The 24,293-nt window shown below is 41.2% G+C and overlaps 1 protein-coding gene across 10 annotated transcripts in view; it reads right to left on the bottom strand.

Moving 5' to 3' along the window:
* MCF2L2 (MCF.2 cell line derived transforming sequence-like 2) overlaps positions 1–24,293 on the bottom strand; it is a 159,893-nt gene that overhangs the window by 32,656 nt on the left and 102,944 nt on the right. For all 10 annotated transcript variants that reach the window (XM_042042066.1, XM_042042067.1, XM_042042069.1 and 7 more), the window contains 6 exons: positions 10,613–10,679; positions 9,354–9,469; positions 7,990–8,059; positions 3,249–3,341; positions 2,646–2,738; positions 370–495 (listed from right to left, as the gene is read on the bottom strand). In XM_042042066.1, the coding sequence (XP_041898000.1) occupies positions 370–495; positions 2,646–2,738; positions 3,249–3,341; positions 7,990–8,059; positions 9,354–9,469; positions 10,613–10,679 (565 nt within the window). The remainder of the gene's footprint in view (positions 1–369; positions 496–2,645; positions 2,739–3,248; positions 3,342–7,989; positions 8,060–9,353; positions 9,470–10,612; positions 10,680–24,293) is intronic.

The raw sequence follows: 24,293 nt of genomic DNA, 5'->3' as shown, positions 1-24,293 counted from the left end.
GCCAAATTTTCCTCCCTAAGTGCAAAAGATTTGAAAACACTTGAGTTGCACTGCAGTCACAGAGTTTCAGCAAATTTCTTAAGTTAGTTCTGCCACACTTGCACCTCTCACCTACAAATGAGTTTTGGGTGCAGTTACTCAAAAGGCCTGCATTTGCCCCGCTATGTCCCCGAATTCACACCCCACCTCCACATGACAGGTGTGCTGAGATGTATTTTTGGTCATCACAACACACCACTGAGTGGCATCCTTCAGGAATGTGGCACAGGCTCCTGCAAAGCACAGTACCAGCCACGGGCACAGCATGATGAGTGATGACAGGAATATGGGATGGCTCAAGACAAGAGGAGGAGCAGCACCAGCAATTACCTCATATCCTGTGATTGCTATCTGGTGCATGGAATCATTTACTGATTTGATGATATCAAGCATGGTGGCCAGGGCTTCTTCCAATTCAGCAGTACCTTCTGAATTCTTGCTGCACTTCAGCATTTCCTGATTAAAAAAAGATATGGGAGCTACTTGAGAACTTCTTATACCAGAAGACACCGTAAAATGATCCTCCCTGGAATTTGGACTGCATAGACAAAGTAGCAGAACTACACAAAAACAAAAGAGGAACAAAAAACCCCAAACAAAACCAAACACGACATTCACCAGGGTGGTCATTGAGGACACGCATTTTGATCTTTTGAACATTTTCAAGTTTTAAGGGTTCATTTAAGATGAGACAGGACCATTCTGACACATTTACAATGAACTCCTTGCATGTCATAGAATTACACCCAGCAGCTTTTCTCTTTACATCTGCTAGAAAAGAAACTCAATATAATCATTTCAGGTGTTAGAGAATTCCCCATTTTCCTTCGCAATTAGTTCCACAAGGTACTTACTACCACTGTTAAAAACATGAATTAATTTCTAGTCTAAATTTGGCAGGTTTGACAGTCCACATTTTGAGTTTGGAAATATTTTAGTCCAAAAACTGAGGCACTTGTGTTCCTGTAAAATAGGGCTGCAAAAAGGTAGTTCCTGCAAACCCCAAGCAGCAGCAGTCTCTCCTTAAGTGCTTGGGTAACCAAGGACTAGAAGGTAAAAGCAGGATGCACTCTTATAGTACCTGCTGCACATTTTCTAGGATGAGGATGTATCTCTGTACAGTGGGCACGCTGCTTTTATCAGCATGAGCATATTAGCTAAACTACTGAAACCAGAGGGTTGCAGTAATTGTGACCCAAAATTCAAATCCAGTCTGCCCACCATTCAAGGCACACAGCTTCTTAAGCACTTGTTTGTTACCAATTTTTCACTGGTTTCCATTTTTCTACACTTTTAAATGCCCCTGCAGCCAGGGAAGGAGTGCACCATCTTCACAGGTCTCATAAACTCCGACAAACTAAATGCCAGTGCCAATGTGTTATTGCTAAGTATGAAACTGGTCTGACCAGCTTCAAACCCCAATGGTTGAGACCTGTTCTGCTTGAGAATTTTACTCCTTGATCTAATCTTGGGTTTATTTACAGTCATATTTCAAATTAAAAGTAAAATCTGGTTTACTCTTGCTTTCCTAGAGACACTGACATTTTTTCCCCTCTCACAGAACAGTTTCAAGAAATAGAGTTCAAATTTATTTCTGGACTATGCTGATGTAAATCTACTGCAATCAGTGAAGCTGCATCCTTGTCAATATCCCTGTTCAGTATTTGGATTCCATAGTTTTATATGAAGTCAACAAGCAGTTCACAGAAATACTGTACAAGAATGGCCAACCAGGTCCTCCCATGGCTCATACTGGCACAATTTGAGCAGTACCATGGTAGTTATTAGCAAGTTAAATGGCAGCCTAAAATCTTCATTGCAAATTTCATGACAGTACACAACCCAGAGGCTTGAGAACAGCATGTAATTCACCTTCATGACCTTCCCACAGGAAAAGTCAGTGAGTATTGTTTTTGAGAACCAAGGAAATGGAGACAGAAATTTAAGCCACCACCTTAAAAAGAAAAAAAAAAAAAAAAGTCACTGTTTTGAGTGTATATATTTCCTATTGCCCAGTTCAGACCAGAATTTCAAGCGTGGACCACTCATGGTTCCAGCCAAATCAAGAGGGAAGTTCACATATTCACCCTGTGGAAAAGTTACAGAAAAAGAAGCAGCAAAAGGGAGTGGCTCCCTCTGAAAGGTTTGAGTCACAACCATGGGAAAATACCAGTTCAGAGAGCTGAAGGTTTTTTAAACAGGGACAGATGTTAGAGACAGGATTTAAGGCATCAGTTCCTGTTTTCAAATTGTAACACTATATACTGATCCAATAAAGCCAAGCTCAATTTCTGTTTAAAGATAAATAAAACAATAAGTAAGACAATAAAATACAATATAAAATATCTTACTTTATATAGAGAGCTATGCATATAATAGTATGCCATTACTTAGTATATAAGTACTGCTAACTAATAGCAATTCCCAATCTAAAAGACAAGTCCCTGTACAAGACTGTTCCCTACCATTTTACAACTAAAAAAATGCAGAGTATTTACTGAAGAACTGAGCAAGGATTTATTTCCAGGTAGTCCTGGCTGATACGCAACTCTGGAAGTAAAACAAGCTGTATATTGGAATTTTTTGCACTGTCATGGAGAGCTTACCTTTAGCAGCAGCTGGTACTTGGTGATTCTCTGAACTGGCTTTAAGAGATAAGCATCAAGTGAGAGCTTATGATCCAATTTACGCTGACATTCCTGTAGGAGACAACACGGAAGAAAAATACAATTGTTTCCTGAAACACAGGCAAGACACCAAGGTCATTATCATTTGACAATCTGAAGACTATATGTCTGTGAATTAATTGAGAGAGACATTTGTTCCATCTGCATAGGAATTTCCAGGTTACTTATGCCACAGTGAAAATATATCTAAACAAGAGCTAATGTTTAGGTTCAACTTGGTGTCGAAATCTGGCATTCCCTGCTGATGAGATTACAATCAGCTGGGGTTTGCAAAGAATCCAGCACTTGTTTGGTGTGGGTATAGCCTGCAGAGCCAGGCTCTGGTCCAGGAAATCTACTTACTGCTCTACCTACCCAGGCTCCTGTAGAGAACACCTTGACACTCACTGGGCACCTGCCATCAGTATAAGAAGCATGCAGAAAAGCCTGGGTATTACTCTAGGGTTTCTAAAGAATAAAGGAGATACAGAAGGAAAACAAGCTTTGAGGGTCTTGCACTGCTAGTCTGCAGTGAAATTTCACCTGAAAAAAGATGCTGTCTCCACACTGTCTCCAGAGAGCTTCGGACCTTGGTTTGTTCTGACAGTACTTTTCATATATTTGGAGGTCCTCCTTCTGCAAGACAAAAAGAGTTTAGATAAGGAAAGGGAAAAGAATCCAGAGAGCATCCTTCTTGAATCACACTTTTTCTTACTTTCCATCCTAAGACATGAAGTAATAATTACTGTATGTAAAAGCATACTGAAATCACCAAATTGCTTTTTACTTCTGATTACATTAAATACACGTGAAAGTGAGATTTTTTTTTTCCCCCCCTCACTTTCCACACTGAAAGACATAATCTAATTTCAAAACTAGTGTCTTTTTCAGGGAGGTGAATTGATAGTTTAAAAAAAAAAGAAACTTTAGAAATGTAAATTTTTTTAACAATACTGGCACAGACTGTAATTGTTAATGAAGTGGCTACGGTTTACCTGTTCAACACACTTTGAAAATAGTGCTGGCTCTCTATAAATAGCACAAGGATGAATTAAAAAGGAGGAAGTTTGTCTTGTTGATGTCCCAGGCCAGGCAGAGGAATGCACTTAAACCCTGTCCTATCCAAATTACAAGTGAGTGGATTCACTTTACCTCTACTTAGCTTTGACTACACTCCAAGTGCTCTCACTGAGGTCCATGGCAAAAATCTCACTGACTTGAGTGAAAACAGAGACAATCTCTACAAAAGCCCAGAGAGGGGTGTTTTGAGCTCCCTGGGCTGTGTGGGTGGACGCAGAGATGCGTGTTCCTCTGCCAGGTCCTGGGCTTGCTCACTGTGCACGCACGGGGCAGTGCCATGAGGCTCCCGAGCAGGGCGGGCTGTGCCCAAGCAGCCGGGAGCTTCCCACCTTCAACTGCATCTACCCTGGGGGATGTGACCTCAGCAAAGAAAACACCAAAAATAAATCTCAGCAGTTCCTGGATCTTGCCTTCGTGCTCTCAGCCCACCACAGCTCCTATACACTCCTGCTGCAGGAAAAGCACTTCCTTTCATACAGTTACCAGAAGAAATCAGTGTTGCTGCTCTCTTCCTCCACAGATCCATCCTAACATCACCCTGATGAATCAGCTGTGAAATAAGAGCTGTGATACCACACTGTGTTAAGGATTATGCAATACAAACACCTCTGCTGTTGCAGCTCAATAGAGTATTAATAGTGCTATTTCAGAATAGGTGCAGAGGTTTCTTCACAAATAAGGAATTGTTTGTACATGTTGCCTTGGAGGAAAGTTAGCAGGGGGTAAACCCCACAAACTAAAAATAGCAACAAAGCATAACCAAGGATTACCATCTCTTGCTGGCCCACAGAAACCTAACTAGCTGGACTGGGTAAGAAGAACAGAGACAGCAACAGACAAGAGCACTATTAGGAATAAGAGAAAAGGACCAATTAAAACTTAAAGAAAAGTACAATAATCAACAATTTACCAGTAATTTGCCATAGTGGAACCACACTATGCCAATGCAATCTACTGCTGCCTAAATCAGCGACACCTGCTCAGGCAGATCCTTAAGTCTTTAATTAGAGCTTTAAGTTTTGCAATAGTGTTAGGAATATAAAATTCCTGATGAAGTTATTAGGCTCAGACTCTAAAATGCCAAGAAATAATTGATTGTCTAATTATTCAAATCCCAGTCTTAAATACTCCACACATCTCTATTTTCACATGCAAAGGTTCTGACTTCTTGCTGGTACTTTTACACCATGCTCCTCTCCTGTAACGCTTTTCCTTTCCACACTGATTCAGACTTCGAGGGCTCTGTAAGCTCCAATGCACGTGGCATATATGCACAGTTCCAATTATCTTTTTGACTGCTAATTTACAAATAATTTTTGCATCAGACTAGAATTTAGCCCTTTGAATCCAACTCACAGGTTTCTGGTCAGCTGCTACTGTCCTTTCACAGGTAGATTCTTTTTCTAAATGCTTCTTTCTTCCTGAATGACCAAATGCTCCAACTGCTGGTTCTCATTAAACTACTCCCTTTTTTAAGATTAGGACCATGAATAAGTAAACAGTGGTAAGCCACACTGAATCACTCCTACCAGACACATCACCCGGCACATTTTGGTAAGCAGTCTGACACACCTTTGGTTTCATGCTGAGCATTCTTGCCTTGGTTTGGTAAGTTTTCCTTCTTCACAGCCCAGAATATCTCTCCTGTTGCTGATAGAGCACCAGAAAACCCATTCTGCAAGGTATTCAATGCACATCCCTCCTGTCTTTGAAAGCTGTGTAGCCCTTGACCACACAGAGCTTTAAGTAAGGTCAAGCATCTTGGTGATGGCAAAATAGCTGCCATGTGGGTAAAGTTGAGCTGACTGATTTGTAATTTAGTTCATATGAAGATCGTGACCTAAATGAGGTCAGGAAAAGTGGGAGGGAGAAAAAGAAAGGCATTTCTGACTCATCTTTTACCAAATTTTGCTGTCCAGGAGACAAGCCAGAGAGAAGCTAGAGAGGCTCCATAGACTGTTTCTCCCATCACCTGAGATGAAGGGTTCACATTCATGGTGACAGCTGATCAGGTGGCATTGGTGGAGGTGGGACAGTGTGCAGGGACATGGCAGAGGAATGCCTAGCAGGGGGTGGAGTGACTCTGGCACTGGAGTGTCTCACTGCAGCTCTCAGGATGCTTTCAAGCAGCTCTGTAATCAGGGCTGAAAAGGGTCAATGTGATCAGACAGGGTAAAACTCTTCAAAGTATGAATAAAAAGAACCTGGCCCACCCTGATGTTGTGGTAGGACGGTCACACCCATACAAAGAAGGAGAACCTGCAACAATGTGAATTTCCTCCCCGAACTCAGCATCACTTGGAACAGCAGCTGCTTCTGTTTCCCCCTGTCATAGCAAGCACGGCCGTAACTCACGGGGCAGCCAGAAGCCACTGCTCAGCAGGAAGCCATAAAAAGCTGCCAAATCATGGGGAACACAAACACACAACCAGACTTTTGTTTGTGCCTCCTAAAAGCAGTCCAACAGAAACAACACATTTCTGGACTTTATGTGGCTTCTGCTAAAAACAGAACATAAGGGCAAGTTCTCGAATCAAAGGTGCTACTGTGTGAGCAGAGACAGCTCAAGAGAGAAGCTTGTGCTTTCTTATTGTGGAATTTGAAATAGGGAGAAAGCAAATGCATGATTTAATCTCTTATTTGATAAATTTAGGGTGGTTTGACCAGGCCACAGAAACTGATGAGCGAAGGTGAGAGAGAGACGGGTTTTCTTTCACTTCATACCTGAACCCCAGCATTAGTGCTGTTTTCATATCGGTAGATTAGTGAGGAGAATTGGCCTCAACAGCTGTTTTTACAGAGAGACATAAGCTACAATATTTAAACATGGAATTTCAACCTTCTGCAGAATCACAGGAACAGTTATATACCAAGAATTTTTATTTAGCTGCATTCTTTAGGGATATATGCAACACATGGACTATTTTACATTTCTTGGGTTTCAAAGGTCTGCATTCTTCAAAGACTGCTTATCCTCTTTTGCATAATGATTTCACCACAATATTTTCCTGCCCGACATCTGAATCTTAGGATAACAACATATGCCTTAGTAGTGTCATTTACTCAAGCTCTAAATGCTTCGTTGTTACACAGAAAATAAACCAATGGACATATAATCACATTTACACTTGTATGATTCTCTCCAGCCTGACCTGTTTGCAGACGGAGAGCATACCCTTTGCAAATATCACATGCTCACAATTCCCATTAAATCTTAGTAATGCAGCAGTGCTCAGCACCTCTGACTGCTTCCTCCAAATCTGTCTGTACTTAATGTGTGCCCTGGAAAAGCAGCAAATGCTACCTGTAGTATACAGTAGAAGCAGGAGGTACCTTTGACTACAGTGGACAGATTTTCACATTTCTCATGCCACTTCCCTTTCCTGCACAAAACACAGAGCTTTATTCACACAGTTTTGTCAGACTCTTAAAGCGGTAGCTAACCACCAAAACAGAGTTTTTCTCATTAGTAGGGCCCCTGAAGGAGTGCTGTATAAACAAGCACCTTTGGTTGTGTCGCAGGGAAGAACTAATGGTCAGGCTGACTGGGGGTGGAGGTGGAGGAGGGACATCACTGGGAGCCCTCAGAGAGAGCTGCAGCACTTGGGCACTGAGACTCACTCCACAGCAGAGGGGAGAATCCCACTTGTTGAATTACGTGAAGAAGTAAAGGGAATCAACCTCACAGAGTCTTACAGAGCTGGTGGGGTCCATGCAAGGACAGCAGCAGACTCTGCTGAGCCAGTTCTAGGGGCCTGAAGGGTGCAGAGAAGAAAGAGATAAGATAAAGGAGGAACAGGATGTATTGTCTGCACTCAGAGCAACCTGCTGCAACCCCAATACCGTTCTCTGCTTATTTACTGCAGGCTGGTGGCTGGGTTACATGAGACTCCTGCTATAGATGTGTCTGATATGAAAAGCATGTTAAACATTTGGATCACTGTTATATGCTGTTTTTTCTTTTAAATGGGACTTAAAATATTTGTAAAACACTGCTAACAGAGCTCTTCCTGTCAGTAAACCAGGTAAAGGGTCAGCTCTCAGAATACATGCTTGGTAACTATGGCTTAATTTGGAAATATTTGCTTAGAGGAGTTTCTCTCATTCACAGAAGCAAACAGAGTGAAAAGATAGGAGTAAATCTGTAAGTACTGTAGGATAAGACCATAGATGTTCATTCAAACCTGCAAAAGGATATACTTACTCTTTTCAAAAAGCATCGGGCAAGAAGCTCAGGGTTTTCAATGCAATTTTCTATTTCCTTGAGGAAAATCCTGAGAGGGGAAAAAAAGAGCAAAGAGTAATGTAATATCCCACTCACACTGTGTGCTAGCTTCTGTGTAAATCCAACCTAAAGTCTTCATTTTTGCAGGATGAAGATTCAGTGGTGAAGGTAACAATTCTGACACACCGAGAAATATATATTTTAGAAAAATGGGATGTGGCTCACAGCTGAACCACTGAATCACCATTATTATGACATTTTCTCTGCTCACAAGCATCTGCTACATCTGATTCCTCTGGCTGTTGAAATTTGTTTCCAATATGTAGCTCAAATACCTGCTTTCCATTTGGGAACGAGGATTTTTCAAAACAGCTAGAAAAGACAGGAACGGTCTGTCAGATGCAGTTGCTCAATCAGCAAGCCAGGAAAATATGGAATGTTGTCCAAAGGCTTCTGCAGTGCCAGTCAATGCACTAAGCCTTTAGGGAAAGAAAGACTGGTCTTCCAAAGGGAGAGGAATATCCTTCTCCGAATGGAAGACACAATCTTTCAAAATAATATATAAATTGGAACATAATTTTTCTACTATGTATTAACTACTCTGGAATAATATTAAGACTTGCAAAAGAGACTTCTAAAATTTATTTTCTTCAACTGTTTGTTACATCTTACAGGCAATTATTATTCAAAAGAGTTCCTTAATTCCCACTTTGGCTACAGCCAGTTTTGCTTAAGCAGGGCTAGGAAAAGCAGGAAATTTACAGAAGATGCCCTAAGCCTTGTGTTTTGAAAGCTGACTGAGAAAAGGTTAATCTTGTTCATAACTGGTATTCTGCAGTTATGGGCTCTGGATTTCCTTGTCCACAGTATGGACATGGCTTCTGGAAAGGTTTGTGATCTTAAATGAAGGATACAAAGAAAAGTGCTATCAAATATATGTCTTCTGATGTAACAATAGAAATACAGGACAAATAAGCTGAACACTAAGAAAACTTCCTCACAGAGGTGTTTTGCCAGACGAAAAATATCAGGATTTACTCATGTGACATCTACCACTGTACCAAGAGAGGTGGTAAAATACTGACCACAAGGAACAGTCAAGATGGATCCTGACAGGGGAAATCACCAGTAAATGCACAAAGGGTACAATCTTCACAAAAATGGATGAAATAGATGATCTTGGAGGTGTTCTCTACGCATGTGTTTTATAGGACACACAGAGGCAGAGTGAGGATGACTTTTCCTGACAGTGTGTGTGTGAGCATGACAAAGCACCCAAGAGAAAAGGACTGGACATGATGGTAGCACCCGAGGATGCAGGACAACCACCGGTTCCCACATACCTGTTGTGGAAATCGTAGATTTCTGGGAGGTTCCCAAAAAGAATTTCCTTCTTGTTCTGAAGTGCAGATGGAATCAGATGTACCAAATTGGGATTGTCCATTTCTGAAGCATATCCCTGCAGAGAAGAGTGGAAAATAAAACCAGCCTGTTCTTACCAGGGAAGAACTGCTGTGTTCATGGCACTGGAAAGCCCCCAAGTCCATGTGCTTTTGTTCTCCACAGAACAAAGAGAGGCTTCTCCTGTGCCTGCTGCTTTGTTGTCCCCATGAATTTCTGATGCTTCTGATTTCCCCCAGAGATTTTACCCCATAACTGTGCAAACACATTTTAACTACAAATGGACAGATTACAGGGTTAATAAAAAATAGATGAAATGATGTGTCTAGGATTCAAAAGCCATTTTGGTCATGTAGGGATGGAGACTGCTAGGACTGACTGACATATCTTTCTGCTACACTGCTTCATTGCACTAGAGTTAGTTTGGATGTATTTGTTGAACTCTGGTATTTGGATTGACTATTTTTTTGTTTCTTGTAGAAACTGGATTGTGTTTCCTCAATAAAAACTTTGAGAGAAGAACATTCTGATTTTAAAATCAAGAGTAGTGTATTGATTGCCAGAGCTGCTGGCTCCCACAGATCAAATGCAATAAAGAAGCAACCACAAGTCCTTCAAGTTCCACCCAAATTTAAGCATGATTGATCCCTACTCAGCTTCTGTCCTCCCACAGATTAGGGACCTCAGAATCCCCCCACACAGAGTATGCTGGTATCCCATCAGTTTCAAAAGCTCAAGAATTATATTTGCAGCATGAACTGCACTTTTCTGTGTTCAAGCACTACATGGGACAATAAAGAAGAGCAGGAGAGGAGTCTTCCTTTCCCTCAATCATTTTCCAAACATACATTCACAGAATTTAGTGTCTAGCCCTATGGGCATCAAGGGTGCTGCTCCTGAGACCTATTGGTAATATTTTGAAAAGACACACTGTTAACTCTTTCTCTGACCATAACTTTCAGAACCATGCAAATTGTCATTCTGTGGGCTCAGGCCAGAGAAGGTGCCTTTTCCTTTAAGCCCTGAGGAAAGATGTTCAAAACATCCTTCCCATTCTCCATTGGCAAGGCTGAGCTATCCTGCCAACACAGCCCGTGTGTTACAAACAGGAGGTGGGAGTGCTCAGCCCAGGAAGGATGTGCACCTGCAGTGATGACTTAGAGGTTAAGCACCAAAAAGTAATTCCAGAAGAATTTCTTACCTCTATTATACTCTGAAGTTCTTCTACATAAACCCGTTCTGTTTCTATCAGCTCATTGATTATGTGGCTAAGAGACAAGAAAGGTAGAGAGTTACAGTGTTAATCAAGCACACATGAAAAAAAAAAAGGGATTCCTTGCATATTCCTGTTTATGCCTTTGACTACACACAAAAACCCTCTGAAGGTCATCTCTCAGTTCTTCAATATTGTGCCTTGCTGATAAGATTAAAAGACCTAAACACATCTTGGACTGTAATTTTTTCAGCTCATTTTAAACTTTGTCATGGTTTCTTCTGTCATTTTTAGACCTGCAAATTGGAAAAAAAAATTCCCAAAAAGGGGAAAAAAAAGGTTTCTCTTCTAAGGATAACTAAAAATACTCAGTAAAATGAAACTATACTTCAGAGCTATGCTAATGTTTCTGCTTCATTTCTTTTATAAAATAAACAAAATCAGTGACTAGACTTCCGTCCTTTAATACAGTGCAAAAGCAGGCAACAGGATGATGTCAGAAGTCTGAAAACATGAAAGTAGAGTAAAATATTTTTACTACACCTTGGACTTTTCATTTCTAATATTAGTTTAATGCTCCTAGGTAACTTGAAGACATATATCTTGAAGATGCCTGACTTATTTCACAGAAACATGAATGTAACTAATTCACCTTTGGACAAATAACTAATTAGATTTTAAAATAAAACTGCATTAGATCTCTCATATTTTTCTTTTTATGCATCAACTGTCCCATATCATCAGGAAAGTGTTGTCTTTAATACTGTTATGAACAAAGTTTTCAGTGTAGTTCCTCCAGAGGTTTAAGCAGTAGAAAAGGACAAGTATCTGGTGTTCTTTTCCTGGTCTGTGCTTCTCAAGAGTCTTTAAGCATGGCTACCTCAAGCAAAAACACATCCCCAGAAGGACACTAGGGAATAATGTCTGGAGGAACTGGAGTAGGGCCAGCCATGAGCAGCACACAACCTGAGGCCAGTAAAGTGCAGGCAGCTCTTGGCATCAATACCAGCACGTGCACTCATCCAGGATCTCCCTGCACACACTGCCTGTGTCTGGTTGCCTGGTTTTGTGTGTCACACAACAGTCACGTCATCAGCCAGACCCCGTTAGCCCTTTAGATCTTGAGTCACATCTGTACTGTTGCATCCACTCTAAGGGGATTTTCTCATTCTCCACAATTTTTTAGGATATCATTTTTGAGATTGAAAAAACAATCACACTTCTGATGAGGCCTCGTTTGAATGGTTTGGCCAAGCATTTGAAAATAAAATAGTCACATTTCAACTTGCAGCTTGAAATGCAAAAGCATTGACTAAAACATTATTAGACTTCTGTAATAGGTTCACTGGTTTCCTTTGGATTTCCCCAGTCTTTTTTCAATGAAATGTGGTTTTGTAGGCTAGCTGGGGACCACTTATTCGGGTCTCATAGTCTACTACTCCTTTATGGACCACTGCTTGAGAAACATTATAAATACTGAGAAAACTGGACCTTACCTTCAACTGATGTTTCAAATTTTGTTATAAAATAGCTGGGATTTCATAGGTATCTTGACATTATGCCTTAAACTGCAGTGTCTAGCACAAGGTAGGGCAATGGATGAGGGCTGTACCAGTGCCCCTGGCCACACTCAGGTCCCGTTAGCCACTCTTGCACACTCTGTGGGCTCCTGGTGACTCTCTCTGCTCCCCCTGAGGTGTCCCCATTTTGGGACACCCCTAAATGTCCCACTGCTGATTGTGTCAGGACCGGAGCTGCTCCATGACTGTCATGGGCAGTGAGGGGAACTCAGCACAGATATGCTGCCAGTATCACATTTAATGAAAATATGAGGCAGCAATTGACAGAATTATTGTCACAGGCAGCTCTTCCCACCCTCTTTTCCCTTTTGACATGCATGACTAGGTTAGAAGTCATTTCTAGTGTAACTGGGATGTGTGAGGTAAAGGGGCAGAGGAGAACTTCCACACTGTATTGTTCATTCATTTCAGAGACATTTTACAAGAATTTGAAGTTTGCATGGCGGCAGTCCAAACACAACAAAACTCTGAGTTGGCTGAAGTTTATGGGCAGTTCTCACAAGGATAGCTCCTCACCAGGATCATTCCCAAGCCAAAAGGCCATTTCAGCAGGGATGGTAACGGATTAGGCATCTGACCTAAAGGTCAGAATCTGAGAAATCCCTAAGGTCCTACCTGTGGGCATCCTTGCTAGTAAAATTTCACTCCACTCGAGTATACTTGCTCCTTCCCCAACAAAACAAGGAGATTCACCAAACCAGAAGAGTTAGCCAAAGGTAGAATATTCTGGTCCCAGTAATACCTGACTCAGTAGCTTTCCTGACATGGAAACAGTGATGTGAAACTCTGCTCTGGAGGTCAAGGCCAGTTTCCCTCTGTGGAGGGAGTTAAATATGTCCTAGCAGAGGGAGCTCAGCCACCACCGACCTGGCAAAGCACTGTGTATGGCAGGGCCTCTGCTGCCACCATCACTTGGCAGAGTTTGGGTGTGTTTGTGGCAGGGATGGCACACAGACTCGCTGATGTGGTGTTGTCAGATGTTCCTCCAGCAAAGGAAACTTCTTGGTATGGAACATAATTAAAATGCATGACCTAGCTCACATCTTGTGGAATGACTGATCTTGGTTTCTAATGAAACATTGTGGCCTTGGCTACACTAAGACCACATTTCCCACAAGTGGGATTCTACAGAGGTGTCATTTGAGCAGGCTTTTTTCACTTCAGCAGCCGTGATATCCTGTGGCCCTGCAGCACTACCAAGATCTCACACACTGAGCCACTTTCCACCACTCCCAGCTTCAAGAAGCCCTGCAGTGCCAGCAAAATAAGGATGATAAGAAAGGAGAAAGTAACAAGAAAACTATTTTGACTTTGTCATAGTGCTGTCTCTAACATCTGGCAAGATAGTCATGCCATGCTGCAGTGAAGAAAAAAAAATATTTCACAGAGGAAGGAAGCTCTTAAGCAAGGGTGAGAATGTAGGAGCTGCAATGGAAAACAAAGTATTGGTAAAAGACTTATTTTTAGCCAAGGTTGTCAGTGAAACCTTGGAAGTGAGGTAAACTCTGGTATTAATTAGCACCCTTGACTTCAGAGATGCATTTCTCTATCAGCCCCTGCCTGCGCTGGTATTTAGATCAAAGGTAGCTATTTATATTACTTGGGACTGTGCAAATAGCAGTTAGCAATTTTTTTTTTTTTTTGGCAACAAAACTTGGTCATTAGGTATTTATCTGAGCTGGCTTCTTCTGGTAACTGAGAGCATACTTCTAGGAAGGTCCTCACCACAGTAACCATCAAGCAGACACATACCAGACCATTTCATCTCAGTAACTCTTCCTCCTTCCTTCTTCCTTAATAATAGAAGGGAAAAGAAACATAACTGAATGGTTGGCCAAGCTCTCCAGGGGTTTCAGGTCATTTGGCAAGTCTGTATCACAATAATTTTGATAGGAGCAGTGTCAGATGGTTTCTCTGCTGTGATATGTGCTGCCTTAAAAATCCCTATCACACATAATGAAACACTAAGCAGGAATATTATCTAGAGATTATCACAACCTATGAATATCTCCTCTGGCTAAATCTCAATGGCTTTGTCCTCGTACAGTTCCTATTTGTGCATCCTGCTCAGATGGCAACATAAACTAATTCAGGATTTTTTTTTCCATAGCTGTGTTTCTCTAACAAACTCATTGGCTCACTTCCATTCACAGATCCTGTTTCTATGCCAGGATTTGCTATCACAGGCACCTGTCCTGGTAAAGGGTCTTTTCCCAGAAGAGGACTTGAAGCCATTGATTAGAATTAAACCAGCAAGCTTTTCTGAAAAGAAAAGCATAAATCATAACTGGTGCTCCAAAACTATTTTGCTGCAGAAAACCTGACTGCACGACAGGTGTGGAACCAGCAGAAATGGCACTCGTGCATGAGTTCTCCATACCTGTCTTGCAGAAACACATGGTGCCTAGTAGATGAAACAGGAGTATTTTCAACAGCCAGAACAGCAGAAAATGGGTATGCAAGAGCAAAATATTTAACTTAATAAATTAATAAAAACCACCCCTATCACTTTTATAAATATATCAAATATAGATAGAGAGATACTTAAATTGAAAATAGTCTCTTTTAATACCCGAGGCTTCAAACACAATAGTAGAGACTGAAAGAACGTGTGTGCAGTGTAATGGAAACATAAACACAGAATAAATATCAACATTTAGATAGACTTGGACTTAAGGGAAGTCAGAGTGAATAATTTACTGGCTTGCAAAAATGAGCACAGTGGTAAAAATCTCCCTCGTCCAGCACTCTGTCTAGTTCTAAGTGTTGTGAAATTTCTATTTCTGAATGTAAATAAAATTTAACAAAACTATATGTTTTTGCAATGGTATCTTCTTTGTAGGTAGTAAATGATGAAAATCTCACTGTTCCTGCAGAAAGAGAACCAGCAATAAATATCACATCCGATTTTTGAATTAGAAATCACTACAAGAAATTCTAAGAGTGGTCTAATCGTAAAATCTCAACATTATCTCGGTGCTATAGAATGAAGAGAAATGACAGCATGTCAGTTGCTGTGTAGAAGAAACTTCCATTCCATTTACATAATTGCATTTAAGGGGAATTTCTCTTTTTTTTGTTTCTCACAGTGCTAAAAAGGCCTTTTTCAGTTGAAAAGTATTCTCAACTGAGGTTGTGCAATAGCTCAAATGAAATTTGAGTAATGAGTCAGTTGCTGTACTTTACCTCCTAAAGTGGAGTACAAGATCATTCTGGACGTAAGAACATTTGTTTCAACAGAACTCGTTGTTAGTTGATACAGTATTTCTTAGTTGATACAGAAAACAGTTCTGTTTCTTGCCATGTACTCCGTTTTTTTCCTTTTTTCTCCAGTGAGAGGAATGCCTCGAAGGAGCGATTGTTCTTAAAGTACATTTCATGGCTGCAAACAAAACCCAGCTAACTTGGAGAAGCATAAGGGACTTAGGTAGTACACTCCACCTCATCTCAAAATCAGTGCCTTTTACTGAAGTTATTGTAATTGCCTGCTGCAATGTCAAATGGACTTGCTCCAGCTATTATGGAAGTTCTTCTGGGCAGAAAATTTCTTTGTTAGAAATATATTTCACCACCAAAGTCACCATTTATAATATTTTGTTTCTTCTGAAATGATCTGAACTCTTCACATAAAAGGAATTGTCCCACATTCATTGTTCCCAAAACAAATGACCTTGGGGAAATATTTTTATATATCTTAATTAGTTGACCTACATTATAGGAACCAGAGCATAATTGTTAATGGAGAGGTAAATTAATTAAATCACCTACAGAAAGGAATAATATGAATAGAGGACTGAAAGTCACGCAGGAGTTGTTTCTCATCTCCACTGTGCATCTACAATGAAAAGATGCATCTCTGAAGCCAAATTTGAGCTAGCTTTAGACAATGTGGATGCTGCAGACTGGTCCTTTCTGGGTGCCAAAATAACAGACCACGTAGCTGTGTACATATCGGTCAACTACCCAGATTTGTGAACTGCACACCAGGCCCCCCTTGTGATTTTGGTCTTAATCTTGTAGCTGCACTGTTTCTGTTTGGTGATAAAGATATATTTAGCTTTGTGATATCTCAGCACTGGCTAATCAATTAGATAAAAGCAGGTGAATAATTTATATATAAAAACAATGTAACAGCTAAAAGTTATTAGTCTTGGGTCATATTCTAGCAGATTGTAGTAGGTTGGTAGTAGATTGAGATCCATAGAAACTACTACACACGCATGCTTGTGAAATATCTGATGTAACTGAGACACTGCAAGTTAACAGGCTGCTCCCACACTGTGCGGACGTAATTTCTTAGCCAGTATCACATTTAATGAAAATATGAGCACTCTTTGTTTGCTTGAGATCATGACTATTTACATGCAGGCCACAGAATTAACTAAATTACTCAAATTTCAGTATTCTTCTTTAGCAATATTACCCAGTCAAAAGAAAATGTGGTGATTTCCTAAGGCCAGGAAGATCTAGACCAGCAACAAAGCATATTGTATAAAGGATTTAAAGTGAGGACAGAGGAGGAAGCCTCACATAATTCTTCACTACAGTTGCTTAAGGATGGATTTGATCTGCTGAACTAAAGCCAGTATGGGTACTCAAGTTTACCAGCCAACAAAGGAAGCTCACTGCTTTTTAAAATGTAAAAATACATATATATGCATATATGTATAAAAGTTAAGGTAATTCATATACTAACACTGAGATTTACCCTCATACTTGTTTCTAGCTAGTAATGATTAGAACATAAGTTATGAATATATATCAGTCATATATATACCAGTGAGATATATATATATATATGTATATCAGTCACAGCTGATATTCAAAAAATAAGACCTCTGAAATTAAGCACTTTAGATTTTGCATGTCCTACCCATGTGGGAAATCCACGAGGGTTTTTTTGTCTTGGCAGTAATTTCTTCCTGGCTGCCTTTTTCTTAAAAATTGAAAACAGAGCAGGTAAAGATATCTCCAGATAAGTAATAGTTTCTGACTTCTGCAAAAAAATATTTAAGAGCTTTTTTCTACGCCCAACCTGACTTTTAAGACAGCAACTACTTTCAGGTTGCATGCTGTATGCTTCTTCCGTTCCTTTGTAGAAACAACGTAACAATATCCAAATACCAGCTGACCTCATTGAGCAAGAAATCTGATAAGGGCTGACAATGCTGTGGATTTTCCCACACAGGGTGGTAAAGGACTTTTTTAATAACAGCAAAAGTTACAGTGGTAAAACCCCGAAACTTTCAGACAGACAAGACCGACAATATAAAACCCAGCAGTAGGTTAAAGGAAACTTAATGGACACCAATTATACTGAGAGCTCATGCCAACTACTAGAGCTCAGGCTCCAAGTAAACCTAAACCTAAACCATGCCCACAGCCTCTCTCCAAAATTCTCTGTAACCTCTGGTGGGTATCCTTGCTGGTGGGTCTCTTGGTGGGAAGGATTTAGGCACGTGTGACTCTGCTCCGTACAGATTCCTACACCACCCTAATCTCTTACTCCAGATCACCTCTGATAGTGCTGTGACTTACAAGTCTAATGCCTGTGGTACTCACTCATCCCCTTCCTGTCCCTGCAAGGACATTTTGTACCATACAGAGCCATTTTCAATTAGGATGCAAAAGCTGAATACAGAAATATTGTTTACTTCATGCAAATGGCAACACAAATTCTATCCTGAAGGGCCAACTTCTTCAGGAGGAGAAGAGCTTCAGTGGTTTTGATTCTCATGGCAGATCTGCCTTTGATAGCTTTGTTCTGCAAGATTTTGTAAGGCCATTTGGGTACAGTGAAGAACTAGTTTTATTAGTAACGTTAATACTAATTGATTTTACAGACAGGTCTGAGTTTATGTTGGAGACGGCTGACCAGGAAAGTTCATGTTGCACTTGGGAGAGGACAGATTTGGTGATGATGCCTCACTTTTGAGAGTCTGTATTTCAAGCACTGGAACAGGCTGCCCAGGGGAGTGGTGGAGTCACCATCCCTGGAGGTATTTAAAAGTCATGTAGATGTGGCAGCTGGGGACATGGTTTGGTGGTGGCCTTGGCAGTGCTGGGGTAACAGTTGGACTTGATGGCCTTAAAGGTCCTTTCCAACTGAAATTATTCCATTGTTCTTTGATTCCAGTCTGAGCTGTGACCCTAAGGAAACTCCATCCTGTAAAATCTGCTTCTTCCTGTAATAGGACACAGCATTGTGCCAGATTTATAATCTATGGTCCTCCAGTCCAAACTCTGGTGGATCTTGGGCCCTGCTTTTAAATACCCTCAAGAATCGTTATTCTTTGGGGCCTGGGGGAAATAAACCCAGGTGTTAGTTATGTGACAGGCAATGAACAGGGAGAGAAAATTCTGACAAGCTCAAATGGAGTTTACAAGAGTAACTGGAACGCATATTATGCTTTAGTTAATCTCTTCTTGGCACATTTACATCAATCAGTAAGTTGTGAACTGCCATGGCTCAGGACAAACATCCCTTTTTTGTGTGTCACACTTCCTCCGCCACAGTAATCTGGGGCAGAGGGGCACGCAAGGATCCTGCCATCTGCAGCTACCACACTCCACCCAGCAGAGACTGGGAATCAGCTCTCAGCAACATCCACATCCATTTACTAAGCTATACTTTGGGCAGCCCTGTCTGCCACACCCCGAAACACTGCTTGCAGAATTTAATGATAAACTTAGAGAAAGAGGGAGAGACACTCTTGGCAGATACTCCAAATTTAGAAAGAAACTTTAGAGAACTGTTGGATAGACTCCAGCTGGAGAATGTGTTCAGAGGACCACTTTACTCAGTAGGAAACTCAGAGGGAAACTCTCACAATTGCAGATTGTGCAAAACTGGAAGGATATTACCCAGCATTTGGGTTTCTTACTTTTTTCTCTAAGCATCTGGTAATGGTGAGTGTCCAAGATAATACAATGGGACAGAGAGCTTTCTGGGCCCATCCATTCCTCTCCTTTTCTCCCCAGAAGGATAGGGAGGTTGGTTTATCAGCCTCAGTGGCTGTTGTAGGTCTTACACAAGCCTTGCCTACATGGGAAATGCCTTGTTTGCCACTCCAGTGTTTGTAGTTAGAGCTGGGGCTGGGTGCAGCTTACTGGAAGAGATAAGAGCACTGCACCAGGCACAGCTGTAACAGAGGCTGGAGCTCTGGGTGTCCTCTGCCCACACAAGAAGTCTGGCCTGACAGACTACTGTGGGAGCCAGCACAGACAAATAGAACTTAGGTACTTTTACCAAGAAGAGCACACTCAGAGTCACATTGTTTAGCTCTAATGCAGGTTAGATGCCATAAAGGCAAGACTGTCCATGCTAGTTTGTCCAATATGGCTATTAACCAGGGAACAGTATTTGAAGACAGGTTTATAATAACTAGAAATGCAAATAAAGCATCAGTGTCTTCCAAGTAGAGGCTACAGAGAAAGATCAGCAACAGTGCATTGAATAATCTGCATATGCACAGGAACTTTGCAGAGTCTACAGAGGAGCTGCTGGACAGACAAGTCATACTATGTAAAACAGAATTCCTTTCTAGACTCATACGAGGAAAGAATGTTCCTGCTGGATGAAAAAAACCATACAAATTTTCAGAACTAAATACAGAATTCTAAACGTGATTATGTCACAAATCTTCCAAACCTAGTTATTATATTCCCAGTTAATGAGCAGCTTGTTAAATGCTGGAAGTAAAGTCAGCAGTGATTTACTGCACAGTGCAATTGATAAATCACTGCTTCATCGAATCACTCACTCCATGGGACTGAGTGATCTCCCATGTGCTCTGTCCTGTCTGCTGCTGTCCTGCAAACCATGCAATTATTCATATCAGCTCAGTGTGGGTGCAAGTCACTGACATCTGATTAGGCACCATGGCATGCTCTTTGTGCTGTTGTAAATAACAATGTGAAGTGCTCAGCACTCCTTCATGAGCTAATTGATACACAGGAGCTACAGAGTTTAAAAGCAGATTCCATTGAAACTGGTGTGAATGTGCAAAGGGAAGGCTTTGGCAGCTGTCTGGAGAATTTTACACTCTGAGAGATGTGATTGCTCCTGGTTTGTTTCAATGGTTTCCCAGCCTGGAGACTGTCACTGTACTGCCCTTTACAGAGAAAGCAGCACCACCTGAACTGAGGTGGTATAAAATCATACCAGTGCCTCTCCTTCTCCTTCCCCATCCATCACCTTGGCACTGATAACAGGGCTAATTTCCTCTGCTCCTTGGCTTGTGCCTGTGTTACCTGGGATTTTGAGGTGTCCTTCATGCAAATACACAAAGGCCAAGGACTGTCGATCTGCTGTGTCAGAGCAAAGTCAGATTTTTATGGAGAGATGAACGAGCTACAGTTAGGGGAGAAACAAACATATAAAACTTCAAGTCCACATGTGCTTCTTCAGAGAAGATGCATCCAGTGCTAGGCTAACACAGGGCTGCCTTCCTTTGCATGGGCTCTGTAAACCCTGAGTTGGATCAGGGGGTGGGAGGGAGCAGATCTTTAGTTCTGTCCTGGGTAGGCAGAGGAAGAGGAGGGAGCTTGCTGCCCATTGACTATGTGCTTGCAGAAATCTTCAGTGCTTTTCAAGGGGACCACATAGATTTCTGTGACATGGGACAAGACAGAAGGTACCTCTGATCCTAATCACCCCACGTGCCTAAACCAAACCAACCATCCAGGATGTGCATGTGGCCAGCTGCATTCCAGGAACCTGCCCAGAGCCAACAGGCAGCAGAACAACTGCACAGAAAACAAGTTGAGGAATTCCTGGAATTTCTGAAGAGCATTAAAATAAGCTTAGTATCCAATAGCAAGCAGGTATGAGAGATAATAGCAAAAGTGACTGCTTAATGCTCTTTGATATTCGATTAAGTGCAAATTTTGTAAGAAAACATATTGAGAGTGCTTTTTTCAGCTTTTCTCTACCTCCCAGACTCTTTGGGAGCAAGGACACAAGGACTTCAGGAAGCCTCCAGAACACTCAGTAAACTACTGTATTGTAACAATAACAATATTTTTTTCTCCTGTTCATAATAACTTTCCCAGTTCCCAGAAATATTTGGAACTATAGTAGGAATATATCTCCCCTTGCTATTCTACACAGATTTTTATCAGCAGCCAGATCTCCCTACATGGCAGCATACTCTTCACTTCAAAGATCTTCCCAACACTTTAGGCTGTAATTAGACTTGTGAGTGCTGGAGCCAATCTGCCCAACAGGGAAACTTCTCTGAAAACAAAGATTTTGTAAAAGTTGAAAGAGATGATGGCAAACAAGAAACAGCTTGTGGCTTCTTGAAATTTCTCCTGCTGACTGAACTTTCATTAAGTCTGGTGAAAGAAAGCAGCTCTGTGTGCCTATCGATAAAGTCGGTTTGTCTTTTAAAATGAAGGCTCCAAGTTCATCCCCTCTGCCAGCTGGAAGTTTTCATGAGCCTGGAAATTAGACTGGAAAGATGTGTTATTGGGGTTCTACTGTAACACTCACCAAAATCACGTTCTTTCAATTGTAATAGAAGTCATATTTTACATTATATTATGAAATTTGTTATGTCTTCCATTTACACACTGTATGGAAACCTTCGCAATGGATCTGACTTATGTCTTATAAAGGGGAAAATCATTGTCTAGTCTGGAAAAGAAAAGGCTTCAGGAAGACCTTTTTATGGCCTTTCAAAATATAAAGGGGGCTTGTAAGAGAGAGACATTTACCCAAGGCTGTAGTGACAGCACAAGGGGCGATGGTTTTAGACTGGCTGAAGGCAGATTTAGATTAGATATCACAGAGAAATTCTTTACTGTGCGGGTGGTGAGGCACTGGAACAGGTTGCCCAGAGAAGCTGTGGATTACTCATCCCTGTAAGTGTTCAAGGCCAGGCTGGATGGGGCTCTAAGCAGCCTGATCTAGTGAAAGGTTCCATGGCCATGGTAGGGGAGTTGCACTACAAGATTTTTGGGTCCGTTCCAACCCACACTATTCTATGATTCTAATACTTATCTCTGCCCCCTGTAGAAGCTCTGCATCTTTGGCCAATAGCTAATAAAATCAGAAAACTTAGTTCTCTCCTGCCATACACAGCTCTGATGATTACAATAAGCACTTGTACACCAAAGCTTTTAGTAGCACTCCCTGAGCTACTAATATTTTTGACACCAGTCCACACCTAAATTTAGCAATTCCCAGACCTAATGTCAGCACAACTTTGCTATTGCTGATTTAGAATAGGGCTCTGGCACAATATTCTCATTCTGAAAATAGCTTCTAATTCTTTACCCAGGGCAGAAGTGCTGTCCTGCTCTACCCACACAACCTGATGATTCAGTGATACACTTATTCTCATGTTCAGAGTGATATGAAAACTGATTTATGAAGGTCCCCAGTCCTTGTTAGGTCAGTACCACCGACCTAGATATTAAGATACACTGAATCTAAAGGATTCTTAGATTAAAATAATATTCAAATCTACAGTTGGAACCTGTAATTTAAGGGTGCAAACACCTTCAGGCACACAGATTGCACACTCCAGGATGTGAATATGCAAAGTGACAGCTGGCTGCTGTTGTGCAGAAGTGATCCCAGATACTCCACAGGTTTCCTCAGCGTGCAAAACAAACTCTGTGTGCATGTTCAGAGGACAAGCAGTGAGCCTGGACTGTGTACATGCTTGGGACTATTTTGCATGTGTACAGAAGTGGTCCATGCGTACATGATAGCTGAGGGCACTCCTTATTCTTAAACTTGACTCTCTTTCATTAAAGTCCCAAAAATGATACCTCAGACTCCAAATTCTAGAACTGGTCATTCATGAAGTTAATTCTATCTGAATATAAACTGTAGGAGAGCTTACTGTCTCATGAGAATCTAATTCAGAAAGCAGGGATTATGCTGCTTATGTGACATGCCTCACCTGAGTACAAAATCACCAATGCCTTGCAATTTTCAGCTTATTATTCAGTAGTAATAACCTGAATAAAGATGAAACATGAATAACACTGTGTGTTGTTCACTGTGCCACTGCACACTGGTCACTTCAATATATGCATTGCTGTGCTTGTAAGTGATCTCTGTTAAGGCCACATCGACCACTCACTGAGAACACCAAAGCCACAAGCAAGATTTGGGGGGTCATCTCATGAAAAGAGGGGAACTATGGTCAGAAAGCCCTGGAACAGATGTCAAACTTATGTGTTTCCAAAATGAAGCACTAACACTGCCTAGCAGTGTCCCAGTCTTTGTTGCAAGGTGGATGAGAAAAATGCTGATCCAAAGCAAATCAACCAGAAAAATGTTCATGTTTACAGGAAATTCAGTTTCCTATCTGACGGGGATTAGCAATATCAGCTTTTTGGAAGGAGTTTCTTTATCAGTTTATCCACTCCATAACCATAAAGAACAAATAACATCTTTGCATGCTCCCAGTCACTCCATCCTGTCCCCTTCCTTGCATTTGACAGTGAGTGTACACCAGCACGCACACTGAGGTAAACTGGTGAGCAAAAGGAGCTGACCCAACTCAAAACCAACCTCACAAAAAGAAAACAAAAGGTTGCATCAGCTGCTCAATTGCCAGCCCTGTAAAATGGATACGAAGGGACTACATGTGGTGGGTGCGGGGAGACAGAGCAAAAGGTGCAGCAGCAGTGCCAAATGAGCTCAGAATGGTTGTGAAACCAGTTTCAGAATAGGTCTATGAATCGAGATTTCCTGCCATAAAATCATACCACAGAACAACTGGCCAAATAATTTCCTCGCAATAACATTTGAACATAAATTGAATCATATCCCAGCAAAGCAGTCAATACATGTAAGATACTGAGGAATGCAGTAGTTAGGACTCCATGGATTTGGCCAGTTTGCTACAGGAACAGGCTGCCTACAGCCATTTGTCCAAATGAATTAGAAAGGGATGTCTTCCTTAAAATTTTATCAAAAATGCCCAGCTCTGTTATACTTACTAAGCAGAGAGTCATGTGGTTGAGAAAGATTTTCACATTTCTCATACAAGAAGCAGCTCAAGGAAACTCAGAAAATGCTGGTTTGGCTTATCAAACAGAAGTGTGCTTCCAGATATTTAGATTGT

Source organism: Corvus kubaryi, unplaced genomic scaffold (genome assembly GCF_017639235.1).
Source record: "Corvus kubaryi isolate FWS band 111438036 unplaced genomic scaffold, C.kubaryi_AGA036_p1.0 37397, whole genome shotgun sequence".
Lineage (NCBI taxonomy): Eukaryota > Metazoa > Chordata > Aves > Passeriformes > Corvidae > Corvus > Corvus kubaryi.
Note: the sequence above shows the minus strand (reverse complement) of the source record. Positions and strands in the feature narration are given on the sequence as shown.